Raw genomic sequence first — 20,445 nt, 5'->3', positions numbered from 1 at the left:
TTAATTCCAAACAAGAGTGAGGTTTTTCATTCATAGCTATTATTATCCCATTTTACATATGGATGACTAGAAATAGAGAGTACTAAATAATATAAAAATAGAAGAACTGTGACAAAGTAAAAGCTCCCAATTGCTATCTTACTATCCTGAACTTTTTCCTCCATATTCTCTATTGTCAGATGATCTTTGATGAGTAAAGATTTTCTTTCCAAGAGAAGGCAACCCTAGTTCATTACATAAAGCAAACTTCTGTACTTGTAAGTTTGTCTTTTAATCTTACCCCTAAAAGTTCTTAATTTTTATTATTTTATATTTAAAAAGCCTTTGGTGATCAGCAAGAAGCTGGTCGAAGTCATGGCTGGACTATGCAGTGAAACAGCTGAAACATGTCCCTGTTCCCCTAAAACTGAATTTGGTGTGACCATTCAGGCTTTCAACGTACTTCAGTCTATCGGACATCTGACTCTTGGTGGGAAAGCAAGTATTAATAATAGATAGTAAGTGTAGATTACAGTGAAGCTGCCAGTGTTCTTGTGAAGATATGGAGTCCTCTGAATTTTGTTTTCCTTTAAGGAGAAGTTAAGACATTTGCCCCCTCCTGCAGTTATTTATCATCACCATTGTGGGAAAGTAACGGAAGATTGGTGAGGAGGATTTGTGGTCAATGGTTCAATGTCCAATTGGTGGCCAGTGATGAGTGGAGTTCCTCAGGGGTCGGTACTGGGACCAGTGCTGTTCAACATCTTTGTCGGAGACATGGACAGTGGGACTGAATGCACCCTCAGCAAGTTTGCCGACGACACGCTGGAGGGAAGGGATGCCATCCAGAGGGACCTGGACAGGCTTGAGAGGTGGGCCTGTGCAATTCGCATGAAGTTCAACCAGGCCAAGTGCATGGTCCTGCACCTGGGACGTGGCAATCCCAGGCACAAATACAGGTTGGGCGGAGAATGGCTGGAAAGCAGCCCCGAGGAGAAGGACTTGGGGGTGTTGGTGGATGAGAAGCTCATCATGAGCCGGCAATGTGCACTGGCAGCCCAGAAAGCCAACCGCATTCTGGGCTGCATCAAGAGAAGTGTGGCCAGCAGGTCGAGGGAGGTGATTCTACCCCTCTGCGCTCGTGAGACCCCACCTGGAATACTGTGTCCAGCTCTGGAGTCCTCAACACAGGAAGGACATGGACCTGTTGGAATGGGTCCAGCGGAGGGCCACGAAGATGATCAGAGGGATGGAGCACCTCTCCTATGAAGACAGGCTGAGAGAGCTGGGGTTGTTCAGCCTGGAGAAGAGAAGGCTCCGGGGAGACGTCATAGCAGCCTTCCAATATCTGAAGGGAGCCTACAGGAGAGCCGTAGAGGGGCTCTTTGTCAGGAGATGTAGTGACAGGACAAGGGGTAATGGTTTTAAATTGGAAGAGGGGAGATTTAGATTAGATATTAGGAAGAAATTCTTTACTGTGAGGGCGGTGAGGCACTGGAACAGGTCTCCCAGGCAAGTTGTGGAACTTCCCTGGAAGTGTTCAAGACCAGGCTGGATGACTCTTAGAGCAACCTGTTTTAGTGGGAGGTGTCCCTGCCCATGGCAGGGAGTTTGGAACTCAATGATCTTTAAGGTCCCTTCTAACTCTAACCATTAACATTTGTGGATGTTGCTGCCCAGTTAGTGCCATAAGGGAGATGTACAGGTGGTATGTGGTTCTTAAGGTCTGGAGAAGATTCAGAGAAGTTGTATGGTGCTGTGGATGGTATCCATCCAGAGGGAACAGTAGCACTCTTACTTCTCATTCAGGATTTTTGTTCGCTTGTTTCCTCTTTCTTTCTCAACTTCCTTTGTATTGTTTATGGGAGATAAGCACACACATAAGCACACACATAAGTGTGCTGTGGGAAGTGCTGGGGAAGCAGAGGCAGACAGAATAACTGCCTCTCATCCCAGTTGTTGTATGAAGACATAACTTTTTTCCAGAAAATGAAACAGCATTACTGTATTTCTAAATAAATTATAAACTCCTAACCAACCTCAGCTACACATCTAAGAACTCTACTCACCCCTGACATCTTTCTCTTGTGGAGGACATGGTAAAATGAAAAAACAGTAACTTTTAAAGTGAACTAACTGCATCCAAATCAATAATAAAATGTGTTGAGTTTGTTTTATATACATCTGTTCCCCCTACTGGTGATATTTATTTTTATTTGGGTACCAAAAAAAAGAAAAAAAGGGAAATGAAAGAGAGATTAGCAGCAAAAAGAAAGATTAGACTGGGCTAGTTTGGGGCTTTTTAAAATTGTTATAATTTTTTTCACAAGATTTTGTTGTACATCACTCAGCTTATACACCATGGAAGTCAAAGCATACAATGCCATTGTTAATACAGTATATTAACTTATCTCCACTGAAATCATCATCAAAGCTCACAGCCACTTGAGCAGAAGTAGGATTAAGCCCTATATTTATACTGTTCCTGTTCTCAAGTGTACCTTTGAAGTTCATCCAAGTTCTGGATGAATTTTACTTCTCTATGAGAACCCAAGGTCTGTGAATCCCTGAATTTTAGCCCATTATTAACCTACAGGTCTGTGGCATATCTCTGCAAAGGCCCAATTCCCTTGTTCGTTAACGTAAATACTCCCAGCATCTTTTAAGGAAATTGGGATGCATTTTCCCCCCCCCAAAAAAATACTATTCAAAACTTCATTAAGAAAAAAAAACCAACTTTTTTTAAAATTTCAAATAAAAATGTTTGCTAAAGGATTTACCAAAAGATTTTAAGTTATAACTTTTGCTAAGACTGGGATAAAATTCACCCACCTCCTTTCATTATCTTTGATAGACTGATGGATGGGCAGGGGGAGCCTTTGAATGCTCTCTTGTATTTTTCAATTATGTGTTTGGCATTTCTAAATCATTTATGTAATTCAATTTTACTGACATGAATTTTCATGAAAAGAAATTTGCAGTTGCCTGATTCATGGAGATGAATTTTTAAATTTGCATATGGAAGTAATCACATCAGAAGCAACTACATGCCCACCTAATCAGAGAGCAAAATCAGCCCAGTGCAACTGGTTAGACCCATCATAGGTACACAGCACAGTATGAATAGCGAATATTCACAAACTAATCACACTCAACCAGGTAGTTATTTAAAAAGCTCTACCAACATGGTCTCAGATAACCATTTACTGAATAACTCAGAGAAAACTATGACTTGCTACTGGATGGTCTGTGACCAGTACAAGAAATTAATTTCAGCTGATTTATGTAGCTCTGCTTTTCAGGAGCAGGATGTAAAAGTCTCAAAAAACACAGCATAGCCCTGTCGTTACAGAGGGACAACCTGAAGGGAACATTGTGAATGGAGAAGACATTTGTTTTATGCCTTTAGTTTGTTTCTTCTAGACATTTAAATAAGTCTTGAAACATATATTTTTCTTTTAAAAAATATGTTCTCCTTTTGTGCTTTAGAGATCCAGGTCTCACCTGACACAAAATACGGTAAGAACCAGTGAAAGAATAAAATCACAAAATGGGAAGGAGCGAAATTTTAGCACCTTAAAAATTTGGGGGTTGTACTTTTTTAAAAAAAAAAAACAAACTGTTTACTGCTTGCATTTGCTCACATTTAACTGCAATGACATATTACAGCAAGGCAAGGTTTATTTGATTCTACCCTTCTGGTTAACGTCTAAGACTCACAATATTACATCTTGCTAGACATAGACTCCAAAACAAGTCATCCAGCAATGGCAGGAAAAACAGTTGAGAGTCTTCTGATAATTCTAAGGTGAAATCAGGCAGAAATATCTTCTGTATACATGAAGAGAGAGGAAAAAGGAGAAATGTGAAAGGACAAACCCAATACAATCGCTATAGATTGCTTCACACATCTCCATTATCTCAGCTGCTGTTTGACACCCAGAGTGTTGCAGAAGCCTATAATTAAAATTACTTCTTTAGGAAGCCTGCCTCGCTGATTCTGTATACATACATATATCAGCTAATTAGATTTATAAGTCACATACATTGTGCTAGAAGTTTTTTAACTCTATGATTTATGGACACAGGCAGGGAGTTTGAGTTTGTACAAGATAACTCACACCAGGCTAAGACACTAGGTATTTTAAAATAAAATACAGAAAGGGAAAGGCTCCTAAAATATTAAAAGGACCTATTTTTAAATCTCCCATGCTGCTGCCCTGTGTTTCTTCACGCTCCTGACATCTCCATTCCTTTGTGAAGATGTTTCTTCCCATTGGGTTTTTATTAAGACCTGGTATTTTCCTCTGAGAAACACTGAGAAATTTTCTTCATCACGTGGGGCCTTGCTGCTGGTTTTGGACATGCTGTCATCACTGCTTCTCCCTGTCAGTGGTCCAGGAAGACAAATAAAGCAAAGATGTACTATCGCCATCCCCTCCTGTTAGCAGGGCTGTTTTCCCTCCTCCCTTCCACCATAAACACTCCCTTTGCGGGCCCACAAGGCCGGGCACCGATTCAGCTTTGCCAGAGAGCAGCAGAGGCGCCGCGGGATGCCGGGGAGACGTGAGCTGCCGGCGGGGCGCTCCCAGCCTCGCCTCGCCCCGCCCCGCCGGCTTCGGCTGCTTCCCGGTCTGGATTCCCGTGTCAGAGAGTTGACATGTTAACTACAGTAAAACGCGAGGCTTAAAGTCCCTGATGCATGATGAATGGGTGCTGGACCAGCATTTTATGCTTTTGCTTTAAATTGACACTTTTACTGAAAAGAGAAGCTTTGGCAATTTAATTTAACCAAGTGCACACTTATCAACATCCCAATCCTGTCCCGTCCGTCGATTAGACCAATTAGGGTCCTCCACAGTCCCAAATTCACCCATTTCAGCCATAATTGCCAAAACTATCAAATAATTACAGTCGCTAATTGGAAATATTTGTGACAGATACAACAAATTCTTGCAAAAATCCATTTCATTCTAGGAACCATTGCACGCCACTGAAATTTTATCGAAGTCTAATTTAACTTACATAATGAGTTGAATTGAGTACTTGTATCAATTCATAGCCCTGTAATGTGGAATGATCAAATAAATTAAAAGATAATTTATGTAATAATTTGTTGCAGTCCTTTTTTTTTTTTTTTGAAACCATTGCTATTTTGTAAGGAATTTAATTCTCCTGCTCCAGTTGCCCGAGGTTGGTGACATGTGGCATAAAAACCCCAGCAGCAGCCAGAGAAGCAGCAGAAGCATCCAAATGTGCTGAGAGCTGACAGAAGATAAAGAGCAACATTTCCAATTATAGCTTCTTACCCTGCACCTTCACTCTTCCTGCAGAGAGGGACCGTAAAATGCACACTCTTACTTTGAAAAATACCTTCAGCTCCTACACCATTTCATTTCTCCTTTTTATTCCCCTTTTTCTTTCCTTTTTAAGATAACGCTTCCGGGTAAAAGATGAGCAGAAGGGCGAGCTCGGCGCGGTCCAGCTGTGTCCACAGGGTGCCCAGCGGCGGCGCCGCCTCGCTGCGGGCACGCACGCAGCGAGAGCCGCACGACGGGGTGAGCTCGGGGTCCTCCCCGCCAGGCACCGGTCTGTGTGCCCCTACCCCGCCGTGGGGAGCGGGCTGTGCGTTTCGAGGGGTGCTCGTCCTCCCTGCTTCCTTCCCACGTGTGTGCACAACATGAGCACGCGTGGTCGCCGGGGTGCCTTCTCTGCCATCAGAACTGTCTTTAAAGCGAAGCCCCTGTGTGTGGCTGTGTGCACACATCGCTTTGTGTGTAGCCAGAGGATTATACAGCTGCTTCTGGGAGCTCAGTGGGGGCTTCGGGTGAAAGGACCACGTAAGATGCAAACTAATGCTATGCATTTGTACACAATAACTGGGTATAACAAATAATTATTAAATGCATGCTTCAGACTTGCGCATAACACATTATATACAACCTATATTTATATCTATACCCCTTGAGTTACCCTCTAAGAAGGTGGTCAGCTCCCTGGACATGAACATTTATTTTTCTTTCTCATAGCATGCACACATTTTTTAACTGCCTGTGGCCTCGTTGGCGGATTATAAATGTCTCCTTCCCGCTGTGATTTGTTTAATCTGTGGAAATGGTGCTGGTCCTATGTAAACAAGACAAGTGCGAAATGAAGGCAGTTACCCATGCGTGGCCAGCCTGCCTATATGTCAGAAAATCTTCATAAATACTGAGCTGGGGCAAAATGTCTCCATTTTTGCCAGGGAAAGGGTACAGGGAAGATAAGTGAGGCAGAGTGCCGTGTAACCTTTCAGGGAGAACGAGTGCGGCGGGGCCGGGGGGAAGGTGAACAGGCACTTGGGAGGCAGTGCAATAAAACCCTTATAGCATGCAAGCATCCACCCTATTCATAGAATCATAGAATCATAGAATGGTTAGAGTTGGAAGGGACCTTAAAGATCATCAAGTTCCAACCCCCCTGCCATGGGCAGGGACATCTCCCACTAGACCAGGTTGCTCAAAGCCCCATCCAGCCTGGCCTTAAACACTTCCAGGGATGGGGCATCCACAGCTTCCCTGGGCAACCTGTTCCAGTGACTCACCATCCTCACAAGGGTTCATCCTTGAACCTCACAAGGTTCATCCTGTGCATCCTGCGCAAAATCACATATCAAGCCCGAGGAGCAGAGTGATTGTTTTTCAGGTTTTTCCTTTCCTTTTGGTTATTTTTTTTTCTTTTTCACTGAATTTTCACTGAATTTCACTGAATTTCACTGAATTTTTAGAGTTGGAAGGGACCATAAAGATCATCTAGTCCAACTCCCCTACCGAAGCAGGATTGCCCAGAGCATGTCAGAGCATGTTATTCAGGACTGCATCCAGGCGGGTCTTGAAAATCTCCAAAGAAGGGGACTCCACAACCTCCCTGGGCAGCCTGTTCCAGTGCTCTGTCACCCTCACCGTAAAGAAGTTTCTTCTCATATTTGAGATATTTTTCATTTTAGGGTGAGCACAGGTTGGAAGGTGACATCCTCTTCGTGTCCTTCACTCCAGCCCCTGCTGCCTTCCTCCGCAAACCTGTAAAAACAGGGTTTTTTTCGGGGGGGGGGGGAGGTTCTTTCTTTCTCTTAACGCTTATTAATCTAAAATGTCGCTGTGATTGAGCAAAGCCTTAATTGTGTTCAAAGTCTGTCTTATTGTGTCGTTACAAGAATGTATTATGTCCACCAGGTTATTTATTTATTTTTAGTTTGCTTGAGGAAAAGCGCCTGTGCGCCTAATCAGACACTATAACAAAAGCAATTATCTCCTGTAATTATCATGCTACTTATTTATTTTTTTAAAAAGTGAGAAAATGACTAGTATTAAAATGTGAAAGCAGCTATTAGGCAAACTTTTACACCTTTTTTAACTCGGGCATGATGGTGAGTGTTATCATAAATCTACTCTGATAGTAACACAAGAATAATGAGTTCAGTAATGTTACTGATTATGATGATAATGGTTTTAACCAACAAAGAATGGTGTAGATTTATTGCTAATAATGTGGTACAGGAACATCTTCATTAAAATTACCTATATGTACTCCTCAGTGTTGAAAAGGAGATTACAGAATCACAGAATCGTAGGAGTTGGAAGGGACCTCTAGAGATCATCTAGTCCAACCCCCCTGCCAAAGCAGGTCCACCTAGAGCAGGTTGCACAGGAACGTGTCCAGGCAGGTTTTGAATGTCTCCAGAGAAGGAGACTCCACCACCTCTCTGGGCAGCCTGTTCCAGTGCTGTTACCTTCAAAAGTAAAGAAGTTTTCCCTCATGTTGAGATGGAATTTCCTATGTTCCAGCTTGTGCCTTTTGCCCTTTGTCCTGTCGCCAAAAAGTACAAAGAGTAGTCTCTCTCTGGCGGCTGTGTGGGGCTGCGATAATGCGCATTTCTCGGTGCTTGCCAGCTTCAGGGCAGGCTGCGAGTAGCCTTCCCCAACGGTCGAGGGGACGAAGCGCCGTCAGAGGGGATACTGGAAGAAGAGCGCCCCCACCCGAGCCGTGGGCGTGGATCCGGGCGGATCGGGCTCCGCGCCCCCTACATGCCTGGGCGCAGTGCCCGCCTCCCTGCTCACGCTCGCCTCCGCACCCTGCCTCTTAAATCCGTTCCCTTAACGAAACGGGGGGAAACCCCATCCCCACAAGTCTTCATTCCACGAAGTCCTGGTGTGTAAGTGCTCACTTAAATATTTCTTCAGCTCTCCTAAAACACCTCACCCACGTCCCTCGGAAAGCAAGCCACAGCTGTATTTGTAGTGTCCTGCCTCTAGTCAGTTTACAATAAGGAATTTTCAGTGTTAAAAATTATAATAAAATTGATTCAGGTAAGAGGTGCTTTAATAAAATTGTGACATAATTACAGTTTGTACATAATAATACATCTGTAGCATTGTAACCTTGGCTATGAGTTATGAAATCAGTGTATAGGCCAATCAGCTACATAGGAATTTTTAAACTAAGACACTATAAACACTGGTTTAAAATGTCCTAATTAGTAACTTGTTCATTAATTAACTTTCTGATTAATTGTGTAGCAATCTAATTTGTAGATGTGCAGAAAATCCTGTTGCTAGAGGTCAATGTTAACAAAAGAGACAGAGGAGTCCTGGAAAGACTTTATTCGAATAAAGGGAGAGTCCACTGGGGCATAGCCCTGTGGAGTCTCTCAATTTGCTGGAGGACGCAGACTCCATTTTATCCTAATTCCCCAGCCACATGTAACCCTCTTCCTTTCCTCATTGGCTGGGGTACTTGGAAGGTACAGACTTCTCAATTCGCCTATTACATAAAAGTTTAACTTTTGCAGTTTTATAATTGTTTAACTTTTGCATTTTCAGTTAATTCTCCTAATTTTCAGTTATCTCAGTCCTGCAGTTTCAATTAACTCTATTTCCTTCGATTATCTCACTCCTGTAATTTCAATTAACTTCCCTGTTTGTGGAGACACTCTTATCCCTGTCTTGTCATAGATGAGGCACTTAAACAGTGACACCTTGTCAATCTTTCATCTGTCTAAAATTCGTAATTAAAATACAGTTTTGCAACCGGTCGGCCTGCAAGGGAGCTGCCCTGCGTGGCGGGAAGGCGATTTGGAGGACCCCGTTCAAAGTTTGATCTCCCTGAGTGATGTTGCGTCACTGCTCCGCGAAAAGTACGCTGGAGGGAGGGTACCGCTTCACAAACGCGGTACGGCCCCGGGCCGTTTCTAAAGGGTGTCTCAGCTCTGTATTTCCTCCCCCGAGTCACCTTTCAGCCCTCGCAGGCTGATAAGCTATCGCTTGCGGAGCAGTTTCCCCCCGTTTCCCACCTCCATGGCCACAGGCATTTGCGAGGGATGATTTAATGCACCGGACTACCGGATAATGGCAGAAGTACATTTACATCACTGCCTGGCTGCTATTGTAATACCCCATGACAGTGCCATTAGCATCAGAAATTCAGACACTGTCACGAATCGCTGTTTTCCACCAAAGCCATTGCGGCTTGGGTTTGTCTCCGGTCCCAACCTGCAAAAGCCTTTAGCCCTTATGGCAGATCATTCTCTAAGTGAATAGAGAAGAAGGCAGGGATATTAAGTGACTATAAAACATCCCGGACACAATTGTGTGATTGATGGAGGACAAAGTGGGAACAGCAGGACATGGGATCCTGAGAGAAGCAGCCCTGTCAATGCGAGAAACCCATCTCTGGAAACAGCTTCTGGTAGAGTTTGCAGTCAGTGGAGTTTTTATGAGTAATCAGCTGATACCCCTCTCTGTCAGCCGTGTTTACTCACTGATTCTCAACAAGACAACCATTGACACTGGATGGATGGGGCTAATCTGGCGCAGAACTGGCGGCTTTGCAAAGGACAATTTAGACCGCACTCCCGCAAAGAGCAAGGAAAGACCCGGGTGCAATTAATAACAGAAGCAACAATCGCCAGGTATATCCCTAAATAAAAGAAGCAAAGAAACACGGGAGAGGGGCTGCCACAAGCAGCCCTCCCCAAAAACAGTGTGGAATAATTCCTAAAATATAATTTTTATTAAAAATATATAGCATTGTTCACACATTAAGGAAAGGTATAAAATCAAAACGTTTCCAGGGTGGAACACAGCAGCAGCTGGTATGCAAGGAATCCGCTACATCTATGACTCCCTGAACAATATTGCTTGCAAAAGCAACACGGAGGATGGAGTGGAGTGAAGATTCCACGGCCAAGCTCTGTGATTACACAGCAGAATGGGAACAAGGTGATCCTATGGAAGTGATAAGTGGCATGCTTGCTACCCTGAGCCAACAGTCTGTCAAATTTTGATGAAATGCTGTCCTTTGTGCGAACTTTGCTCATTATAATGTCATTATAATACCAAAACACACCTCCAGCCCAAAGGCTACCTGCCTCCAAGGTGCGACCACTCCTCCTTGAGTCTGCACCCTGAATTTTTCGTAAACAATACCTTTAAATGCAAGGTGAGAGGATTTTACACCAATCATAATAAAGGTATTTATGACTAGAGTCACTCAAACTCCACCTTGAAGGTAAAAAATAATATAAAAATAACCCGAGAAAGGGGGGATGCTAGGGAAGACACCATCGTGAACAAGTCAGGGAGGACCCCATCACGGACTGCCTCTGACTCCCGGGACCAGTCGATGGGCTGAGCCTTTCTTCCCCCCCATAGGGACGCCTGTGGGTAAGACTTAGACTATACCGAGTGCTTCCTCGGGGAACTTAGAAATCTCTCTAGAGGGTTACCTGTTACATTTATAGCCAGGCTGTACTGTTTGTAACTTTGTCGCGCGCTTTGTACCATTAACATTTTTTCTTTTACTTGCACGTGCTTTGCAGACTGTACTTATCACCGGCAAACCATAAGAACCTTTATATCTGTTGCTTAAATAAGCTACACTGTTTAAGTAGCTAGCCGTTTTGGTTTCTCACTGAACGTGACCAGACACTGAAGTGCGCCCGTGCTAGTTCGTGAGCACAACTAGACTGAAGGTGCAGTCCACTGTCAGTGTATCCAGAATCGTGATAGTTTAATATATTAAACGCGACTGGACTGATAGTGGTGAATTGGGCATCACTCAGAATTTAAACCCAGCCGCCCCTAGCCTCCCACCTCGGTGAGGAGTGTTAGAACGCAAGGGGGTTTATTTTCTGCCAAAACTATTTTGCCTCTTCACGCAACATATACCTAATCTGAATCTCCCCTCTTTCAGTTTAAAACCATTACTCCATGTCATATCACTACATTCCCTGATAAAGAATCCCTCCCCATCTCTCCTGTAGGCCCCCTTTAGGTACTGGAAGGCTGCTGTAAGGTCTCCCTGGATCCTTCTCTTCTCCAGGCTGAACAACCCCAGCTCTCTCAGCCTGTCCTCATAGGAGAGGTGCTCCAGCCCTCTGATCATCTTCATGGCCCTCCGCTGGACCCGTTCCAACAGGTCCATGTCCTTCTTATTCTATTCTATTGCTGCATCTGAGGGTGGATTCAGTGTTTTTTTTCGTGTGTGCTTATGAAGAAATGGTGAATTACACTTGGCCGCTCGATAAGCCCCTCGCAGGCTACTGCGCGCCCGCGGAGACCGGCCGGGCCTGACCCTCGCTGGTCGCTATGGGGACGCCTCCACCGGGCAGGAGGGGAGAGGCGCAGAGCCCCGCCCTCGTTCCCGGTGGTGCCGGCCAGGCTGGCGGCTAGGCGCATGCGCGGGACCGGGCTGCGCCGTATCCTCCGTCTTTGCGCTACTGGGGCCTAGTCTGCGCTGCTTTTTCGCCAGCCTCGTTATGGCCGACTCGCGCTTGAGGCAGATCAAGATCAAGACCGGCGTTGTGAGGCGGTGAGTGCGCGCGCGGGGGAGGAGCCGTTGGGAGAGGCTGAAGGTGGTTCTGCCGTTCTCGAGGGGTTGAGTGGAGAGCGAGCTCAGGCCTGCTGCGAGCTCTGAGGGCAGTTACTGTCGCCCTGAGCGGGGAGGGGGCCCTGCGGCCGCCAGGGGCTCCGCTGGGCCGAGTGGAGGAGCTGCGAGCGGGGCTTCGTGCGTTGCTGGCCGTGCCTGCTGCAGGGTCTGGGAATTGTTGCGCTGGGTCGTTTTGGGGTGGGGTTGCAGAGGTGTGCTGGAGGGTGGCTGTGGCACAGGTTTTACCATGGCTGCCGATTTCTTCTCCTTGTGCACCGTCGTCAGGAAAAGGCCTTTCTTTTTCGAGGTCGCAATTAAACGGGGGGTTTTGTCACGCTGCCCCGTCAGTGTACAGGGCAGTCTCGCCGTATACCTCGTAGAGGCAGGAAATCTTACCTATTTTACCAAAACAAATGTTGAATGGGATATTTCTGATTTGATAGTTCACAGAGCAAAATCGTTGGTAAGTTCAACACCTGAGTATCAGTTTTGTCTAGTTTTAACACAGTCTTCATTTTAAAGAAAAGTTGCAGTTATCTATCTGAATCCCTCTTATTATGACTGTAAGTGCAAGGTTTTGACGTTAAATATTTGGTCACAGTGGGGTTTATTATGGCTGCACCCTACAAAGACTGCACTGGCTAACGGAGAGACAGGAATTAGTATGTGTGCTGGATCAGGATGTTAAATAGTCCAATTTTGTACAATCAACTTTGTATTATGAATTATTTAAATTCATTTAGTGAAAGATTAACAGTAAAATGGGTACACTTTCTAATACCTGCTTAGCTTTTAAGGATTGAACTTCAAGACTGGAAAAGTAAAATGAATACAGGTTTATCATTATGTTTATGCTAGATAAAACCGCTTTTGAGTTCTAAAAAAAACCAAAACCACACAAAACCCCCCAAAACCCAAACCTCAAAATGGGGAGCAGTTCTCAAGTATTGCTGCAAGCAAGAAATTGATTATATGATTGTAAGGTCCCATTTCCTATTACTGTGCAGGGCATGCAAATCATGAACTTGTGTGTTATTTTTAAGCTAGAATATTTTAGTGTGGTCTGATTGAGTGGCTTGGTGACTGCTTCTTGCTTTGGGTCACTTTCATGACCTGTATTACATTTATAAACTTTGCTGGACAGAAGCATTGTAAATGTTCTCTTTGCATTTGTAAGTGGATGGTGGCTTGTGTCAGTTTTGTAGACGAAGTATTCTGAGGTGTGACTAGACTTACTTAAGTTAATGTTTTTTTCAGTCTCTGTATTCTTTCTGTCAGCCCAAAGTATAACTTATTGGTGTCTAGATACTTTTGAGAAAACTGTTGTACCTATGTATTTGGTTTGTGTGGCAAGCTTTTGGTAGTGGAGGAGGGGGCTACAGGGGTGGCTTCTGTGAGAAGATGCCAGAAGCTGCCCCTGCATCTGATAGAGCCAGTGTCAGCTGGCTCCAAGATGGACTCGCTGCTGGCTAAGGCTGAGCCAATTACCAATGGTGGTAGCGCCTCTGTGATAACATATTTAAGAAGGGGAAAAAAACCTGCTGTGCAACAGCAGCCAGAAGAGAGGAGTGAGAATGTGTGAGAGCAACAACTCTGCAGACACCAAGGTCAGCAAAGAAGGAGGGGGAGGAGGTGCTTCAGGTGCTGGAGCAGAGATGTTCCTGCAGCCTGTGGTTAAGATGATGGTGAAGCAGGTTGTCCCCCTGCAGCCCATGGAGGTCCATGCTGGAGCAGATATCCTCTCCACAGCCTGTGGAGGACCCCATGCCAGGGCAGGTGGATGCGCCTGAAGGAGGCTGTGACCCAGTGGAGAGCCCATGCTGGAGCAGGCTCCTGGCGGGACCTGTGACCTCCATGGGGGACCCACACTGGAGCAGTCTGTTTCTGAAGGACTGCACCCCATGGAAGGGACCCATGCTGGAGCAGTTTGTAAAGATCTGCAGTCTGTGGGAAAGACCCATGTTGGAGAAGGTTGTGGAGGACTGTCTCCTGTGGGTAGGACCTCACACTGGAGCAGAGGAAGAGTATGAGGAGGAAGGAGCGACAGAGACAAGGGGTTTTAAAATTTGTTTTTATTTCTCATTACCCTACTCTGATTTTGATTGGTAATAAATTAATTTAATTTCCCTGAGTTGAGTCGGTTTGGTCTGTGATGGTAACTGCTGAGTCATCTTTCCCCGTCCTTATCTCGACCTACAAGCCTATGGTCATATTTTCTCTCCCCTGTCCAGTTGAGGAGGGGGAGTGATAGAACGGCTTGGTGGGCACCTGGCATCCAGCCAGGGTCAACCCACCATAATCTATTAAGAAACAATTTTACTTTTGTAGAACTTGTAATTTGTGGAAGCTTCTGTACTGGCTTATTGCTGCTGTTTGATAGTTTTACTGAGAACTGTGTGGTAATACTGAACAGCACTTCAGATGACCATTGCTTAATAAATCATCACAAAAGTTACCTGAACAAGCTTTTTCCTCATGTTTATAGTCTGGGAAACAGAGAGGGAAAGCCTATGCTAGGCAATGAACAACTGTGTGCAGATCCTGGTCAGAGCTGGTGCAGGCCTGCGTGTTCACATGGTGAGTGCTGTACCATGTGGCTGTGTCCCCCTGGGCCTAGAAGTGGTTTAATGATGCTACTGTGGAGCTAGTTCAGTGTCTGTATACCACAGTCCTTAGTGCTTCTAGCTTTGAGATTAGCTTGCATGTTCTTCGTCTGAATTTCTCTGCTGCTGCAGTTTAAGTCAGTCTGAGAGCTGAGAACAAGATTAGAAGTTAGTAGTGTTGTTATCCTGCATGAGCAATTTCTTTTCTGCTTAGCGTGGCTCTTCTGATTGTTTACTTGATTTGTGGAAATCCATGGATGCTGGTTTTGATTTTAAGTTTGCTGCATCCAAGTTACAGAGCAGGTTGCTTAAATTCCTGCTGGATATTAGTTCAGTTACAATGATACTAACACAGATGAAATTTTATACAGTCAAAATTAATAGACACAAAGCTTCTAATATTTCTACTTTGTTTCTAATAGCACCCTTTCCCTGATGTTATACTCGCCTTTTTGCTGGCCCTCTGGGTCCTAAGGCCACTGGCTAAATTTGGTGGTAGGGAGGGGAAAAATTCAAGCAAGTCATCACCATCTCAAATCCTTTGCTGAGAGGAGTATGATATTGATGGTTTTGTGCTTCTCTGAGTCTGCATATAGAAATGCATGTAAAAATCCACATCTTAATTTTTTTCATTTTTTTGCACTCCATGCTCTATTTGAATTTACTGTGTATAGTGTGTTGCATGTGTTGAATAGTTTTTCTTTGTTATCCTAAAACTGGTTTTACCCCTCTCTGAGTTGCGTTTTTTTTGATGACTAGTACTTGACTATTGACGAGTTGTTTATAGCATTGGGGCATTTCAGCATCTTCCTGTGCCTGTGTTTTCAAGGGCTCTATTATCACCCCATGCTCTTGTTCTAATCAGATTCGATCATTTATGCTGCATTTTTATTCTAAATCGGAGATAGCTCATTCTTGTTACTAACAAAAAATCAATGCAGCAGTTATACCACACGGTTGTACAAAGCTGAGCAAAAACTAAGCCAAAGTAAGTAATTTGAAAAGGAGGCTGAGGGGAGACCTTATTGCTCTCTACAGCTACCTGAAAGGAGATTGTAGAGAGGCGGGGGTCGGTCTCTTCTCCTGAGTAACAAGCCATAGGACAAGAGGAAATGGCCTCAAGCTGCGCCAGGGGAGGTTTAGGATGGATATTATGAAAAATTTTTACACTGAAAGGATTATCAGACATTGGAACAGGCTGCCCAAGGAAGTGGTGGAATCACTAAGAATCCTTCTAAGGGTAATTGAGTAGTCCAAGTTCCATCATTACTAACCTAGACAGTATGACCCATGGAAGGCATTGCTTTCTCATTGCAATTAATAGGCTCTTTTCTTATCATGGTGCTGGTCCAAGTATCATGTACGTGAGTGGCGTAGTTTCTACGAAGGCACCCCAACTGTAAGGCTCTGGCCACCAGACCCAGTCGCTGGATTCCATAATCAGTTGTAGAACAATTAAAGACTTGTGTACAATTCCACTTAGCATTTTGGGATTTTCTGCTCCTTGCCTTTGTTATGGTGCGAATATCCAATCATTAAACATTAAATTCCTCCTCTCCAGTCCATTCAATACACCGGGGGTACTCTGCATATAATGCCGCTCGCCGCCTTCTCACTTAGGCCAAATTTGCAGTAAATCCATTCCCCAGGGAAATTGTTGGCAAGGTGCAGAGAACACAGTTTGTACATTCCAACACATTTTTAAGCGATGCTGATGTACAGGGCCCAGGGTGTTCCCATCCTACATCCCAGCAAATTCTTATGCCATTTTTCTAAGCCAGTTACCCACCTGTTGTGTGAAAAGGTGGTGGTGGTGGGGAATAGTTTGGCACTATTAGTCTGGTCGTGTTCAATTTATTGAACTATCACAATTGGGATGCACTAATAGTATACTGCACTTTCAGCTTAGTTGTGCTCCATGGACTCACACGGCCATAATTTAGAGAGTTTGGCGGCATCCACTGAGAAACTTTTACGACTAGCTTAATGAATAGTCCAGTTTATTAAAGCAACAGAAGTACAGGTTCTTTTGGTTTGCCGGTGATAAATTTACTGCCTACAAACGCACGTGCAAATAATAAGATTACAAAGAATACAGCCTGGCTATAACATGCATTAAGTCAAAAGCAATTCTATAAAGGTTTCTAAGTTTCCTGGGGAAAAAGTCCAAATTCTTGCCCAAAGGTGTCCCGATGGGGGGGAAGAGAGGCTCAGCCCATTGGAAATTTCCTGACGGTATCTTTCCTGACGGTATCTTTCCTGACGGTATCTTTCCTGACGGTATCTTTCCTGACGGTATCTTTCCTGACGGTATCTTTCCTGACGGTATCTTTCCTGACGGTATCTTTCCTGACGGTATCTTTCCTGACGGTATCTTTCCTGACGGTATCTTTCCTGACATCTCCCCTTTCTGGAGCCATTTTTATATTATTTTTTACCTTCAAGGTGGAACTTGAGTGACTATAGTCATAAATACCTTTATTATGATTGGTGTAAATTTCTCTCGCCTTGCATTTAAAGGTATAGTTTACGAAAAATTCAGGACATAAACTCAGGGAGGAGTGGTCGCACGTTGGAGGTGGGTAGCCTTTGGGATGGAGGTGTGTTTTGATATTATAATGACATTATAATGAGCAAAGTTCACACAAAAGACAGCATTTTGTCAAAATCTGACAGACTTGTGGCCCAGGGTGGTAATTGTGCAGCTTATCAGCTCCATAGTACTCTCCAGCTCCCATTTTCTGCAGTGATATCACAGAGGTTGGCCACAGAGTCTTCACTCCGTTCCACCCCCCGTGTGGTTTCATAAGCAATTATCCAGGGAACACTATGGAATGGCCTTGCATACCAGCTGCAGCTGTACTCCATCCTGGAAGCTCCTTTGATGTTATACTGTTCCTTAATGCGTGAACAATGCTAAAGTTTAAATTTAAAGTCACCCCTGGTCATTATTCCACACCACCCTACTGCTTCGTCTATCAATTTGAGTCTAAGGAGTCCGGTTCTGTTACTTACCATGGCCTCAAAAGTTTAATTTGGATTCAGTGTTAAGATTCCCTGATCTAGGGGGTTCTCAGCAGATTTTGGTAGTGGAATGCAGCTGCTACTGTTGTGGATTCTCCTGAACAGCTGGATGAGTTGTAAAATTAGATTCCCTTCACAAGTAGTAAATGCTAAACTAAGCAATGTCACACGTATAACTTTGATTTTAACAATGTTAGACTAACAATACTTTCTAATAATGTAAGAGTAACAATATAACAGGTAACAGATACTGTTCATCAAGAGTCTCTGGATATTTGGAGTTTAAGCTCTCCTGTCGGTGTAGAGGTCTATTTGTCCTGATCTCGCTCTGGTGTAATGGATCCAAGAGTCAATCCCATTTACTGCATGTAGGTCTTTAGCAGCATGGTCCTTTCCACCTTTCTTTCAGCAGTTCACCTTTCCAGATTCATATGTAGACTGTGTCCCCTGGTTGAAATGGGTGTACTGGAGTGTCCAAGGCAAGTGGAGTCTTCTGGTTCAGGTACTTATGCAGGGAGGATAAACTCTGCGAGAGAGAAACCAAATACTCAGTTTGCCATTTATTTCTGCTCTGTTGTGCCCATACTCTATGCTCTATTAGATAGAGTATGATTCCGTTATGATTTAATTCTAATGCAATGATTGGGTATATTGTGTATACCAAAGCATTGTGTATTGTTAGGACAAAAGCTGTAGCCTTATTGTTGATGGGGTCACGAGTAAAATTGACTAAATGCCACCAGGATTGAAATTGCCTTTCAAATTCAGTTGTATTATCCCAGATTACTTTTTGAATTTCAGTGGGTAAGGTACCTTCTTCACCTTCTTGTATAATTGTTGCTACTGTGGATTGCATCCACAGCTGAGCTTGGATACAACTAAGAGCCAGAGAAACATTGGTTTGGGCTACACCAAGTGTGTCCACAATCAACTGGTGGTCCTTCTCATTAATTCTTTCCCACTGAGGCAACACATCTGATAAGAGCCACTGGTTAGTTCCCAGTGCTAATGGAGAATACTGCAATGGGGGTCCCAATTTGTTTAGATCACTTGTAGTTCTGCTCAGTTTGTTGCAAGTACTTCAGCATCTATGCTGTTTAAAACTCCCAACCCTCTTCCTAAGATACTGGTCATATGATCCCTTTGATCGCCTCAAGGGAGTGAGGGTTTGTCCATGCAACCATGCTGACCACCACTGCACATGATGTGCTCAGGAATGGTGAGCAGGTAAGTTTGACCACAGAAATATTAGTTTGCATTGATAATTCCACCCATTTGAGGGAGTATAATGGATTGAATAATACTTCTTGTTGACCTATATTTTTAATTATATAAGGACCAATGTTAAAGACGTGAGGGGTTAGACTAATAGGAGGCTGAGTGGATACATTTCTAGAAATTGGTGTGAGCAGTGGTTCTTTGTCTGTTGACACTGATGTTGCTGTGTCAATCATAAATTCAAACAATAATTCAGTGCCTCTGTAGCCCCAAATACAGTACACAACTATTGGCTTGGCAAAGGTAAAATTGTACCAATAAGTTAGTTCTGTTATTTTATAACATTCGGTCTTAGAGTCTTTTGGCTTAGTAGAGTCAACATGGATTATCTTAATTTCAGTTGGTCTATGGTAGGTAGACCCATTGATCACTCAGCAGCCGATTTGTATTTTTTTTTCCTAGGGTGGCTTGGAGTTTAGCCATCCTCAGGGAGTCGTTCCAACGCCATTCACCTTTGTGGTATACTGCATTTCCTTGTATCACTAGAGTTGAGAGATTTAAGCCTCTTTTGTTCTGTGGTGTTCCAATACTTGCAGTATATCTTGACGATGCATGGTTCCAAGGGTCAGATTCAGTTATATCTATTTTGAACTTGAATGGCAACCCTATTTTGTGTTGCTGCCAAAGACAAACCACAATAGTGGGTTCCACCAGTGTGAAATTATGCCAGCAATCCCATTGATCTGGAATGCAATATCTGGTAGCTATTGGGTCTGACAAAATATTGGCTATCATTATTCGTGTGGCCTTTTCATGGGTTGTCCTGTTGATCATTCTGCATCCTACCTGGATTTCCTTTCCAGCTATGCCCCTCAAGAGTGGATACCATCTATCTCAAGTCCACTCACGTTTTGAAAACACCTCATTCCCATGCATAACCACAGTGGCCAAGTATAAAGTTTTCCTTAGTGTTCCCATCGCTAAGTTGTGACTGACATAAGCTTGGGACCATGGCCATTCTGGGTCTTTTTAACTACAAATAACAGGGAATAAAAAGATAAAACAGAATATCATTAATTCAGTCTGCCAGTTTGTTATTTTAAAACTTGGGCCTCCAAATAGCCATACACAATAAAAATAATAGTACTGCCAGGATGAATGTCAAGACTCCCTGGAGGCACTCAAGGTTAACATAGGCCAATCTGTCTGTTCACATACAGTTCATTCAAGGTTCCTGTAAGACACAAAAGAAGAGAAAATATACTCAGTCTTATTTGATCAACAGGGTTAGAAAGAGGGCGAGATCCACTGGGTGCTGATTCGGTGTAACTTTCCTGAACAACCTCTAGCTTCCCATGCATAGAGATTTTTAGGTGTGGTCAGTACCATTTGTGCTGTTCTAATCTGGGGCATTTTCACCAGTACCGGTGTCCGGTGTAAAATCTTGCCCCGAAAACCTATACCAGTCCAGGAATTGTGTGAGCAGATACACAAAAGGCTTTCATTTTAGGGCAGCCATCCCCACTCCATCGATTATTCAATTGGTAGAGGGCATCATTCGATCTCAAATGCCACTCATATTCTTGAGTTTTTGCAAAATGCTTCACCAACCCATTGGTGCGTTCGACTATGCCGTTAGCCTGAGGATAGTAGGGAGTGTAGAATACACTTGTTCAGTAGTGGTTAGACAATCATGATGTAATTCATCAGATTCAGA

The 20,445-nt window shown here is 43.9% G+C and overlaps 1 protein-coding gene and 1 pseudogene across 2 annotated transcripts in view; one reads left to right on the top strand and one right to left on the bottom strand.

The window, feature by feature from the left end:
* Positions 1-11,693, bottom strand: part of LOC141476795 (cytochrome c oxidase subunit 3-like) — an 82,573-nt pseudogene extending 70,880 nt beyond the window's left edge.
* LOC141476658 (tubulin-specific chaperone A-like) overlaps positions 11,670-20,445 on the top strand; it is an 81,927-nt gene continuing 73,151 nt past the window's right edge. The window contains exon 1 of one of the 2 annotated variants that reach the window (XM_074165453.1): positions 11,670-11,826. In XM_074165453.1, the coding sequence (XP_074021554.1) occupies positions 11,774-11,826 (53 nt within the window). In that variant the 5' untranslated portion in view covers positions 11,670-11,773. The remainder of the gene's footprint in view (positions 11,827-20,445) is intronic. The other variant, XM_074165454.1, reaches the window with a different exon arrangement.

Source organism: Numenius arquata, chromosome W (assembly GCF_964106895.1).
Source record: "Numenius arquata chromosome W, bNumArq3.hap1.1, whole genome shotgun sequence".
NCBI classification, from domain to species: Eukaryota; Metazoa; Chordata; class Aves; order Charadriiformes; family Scolopacidae; genus Numenius; species Numenius arquata.
This window is presented reverse-complemented; position numbering and strand designations above follow the sequence as displayed.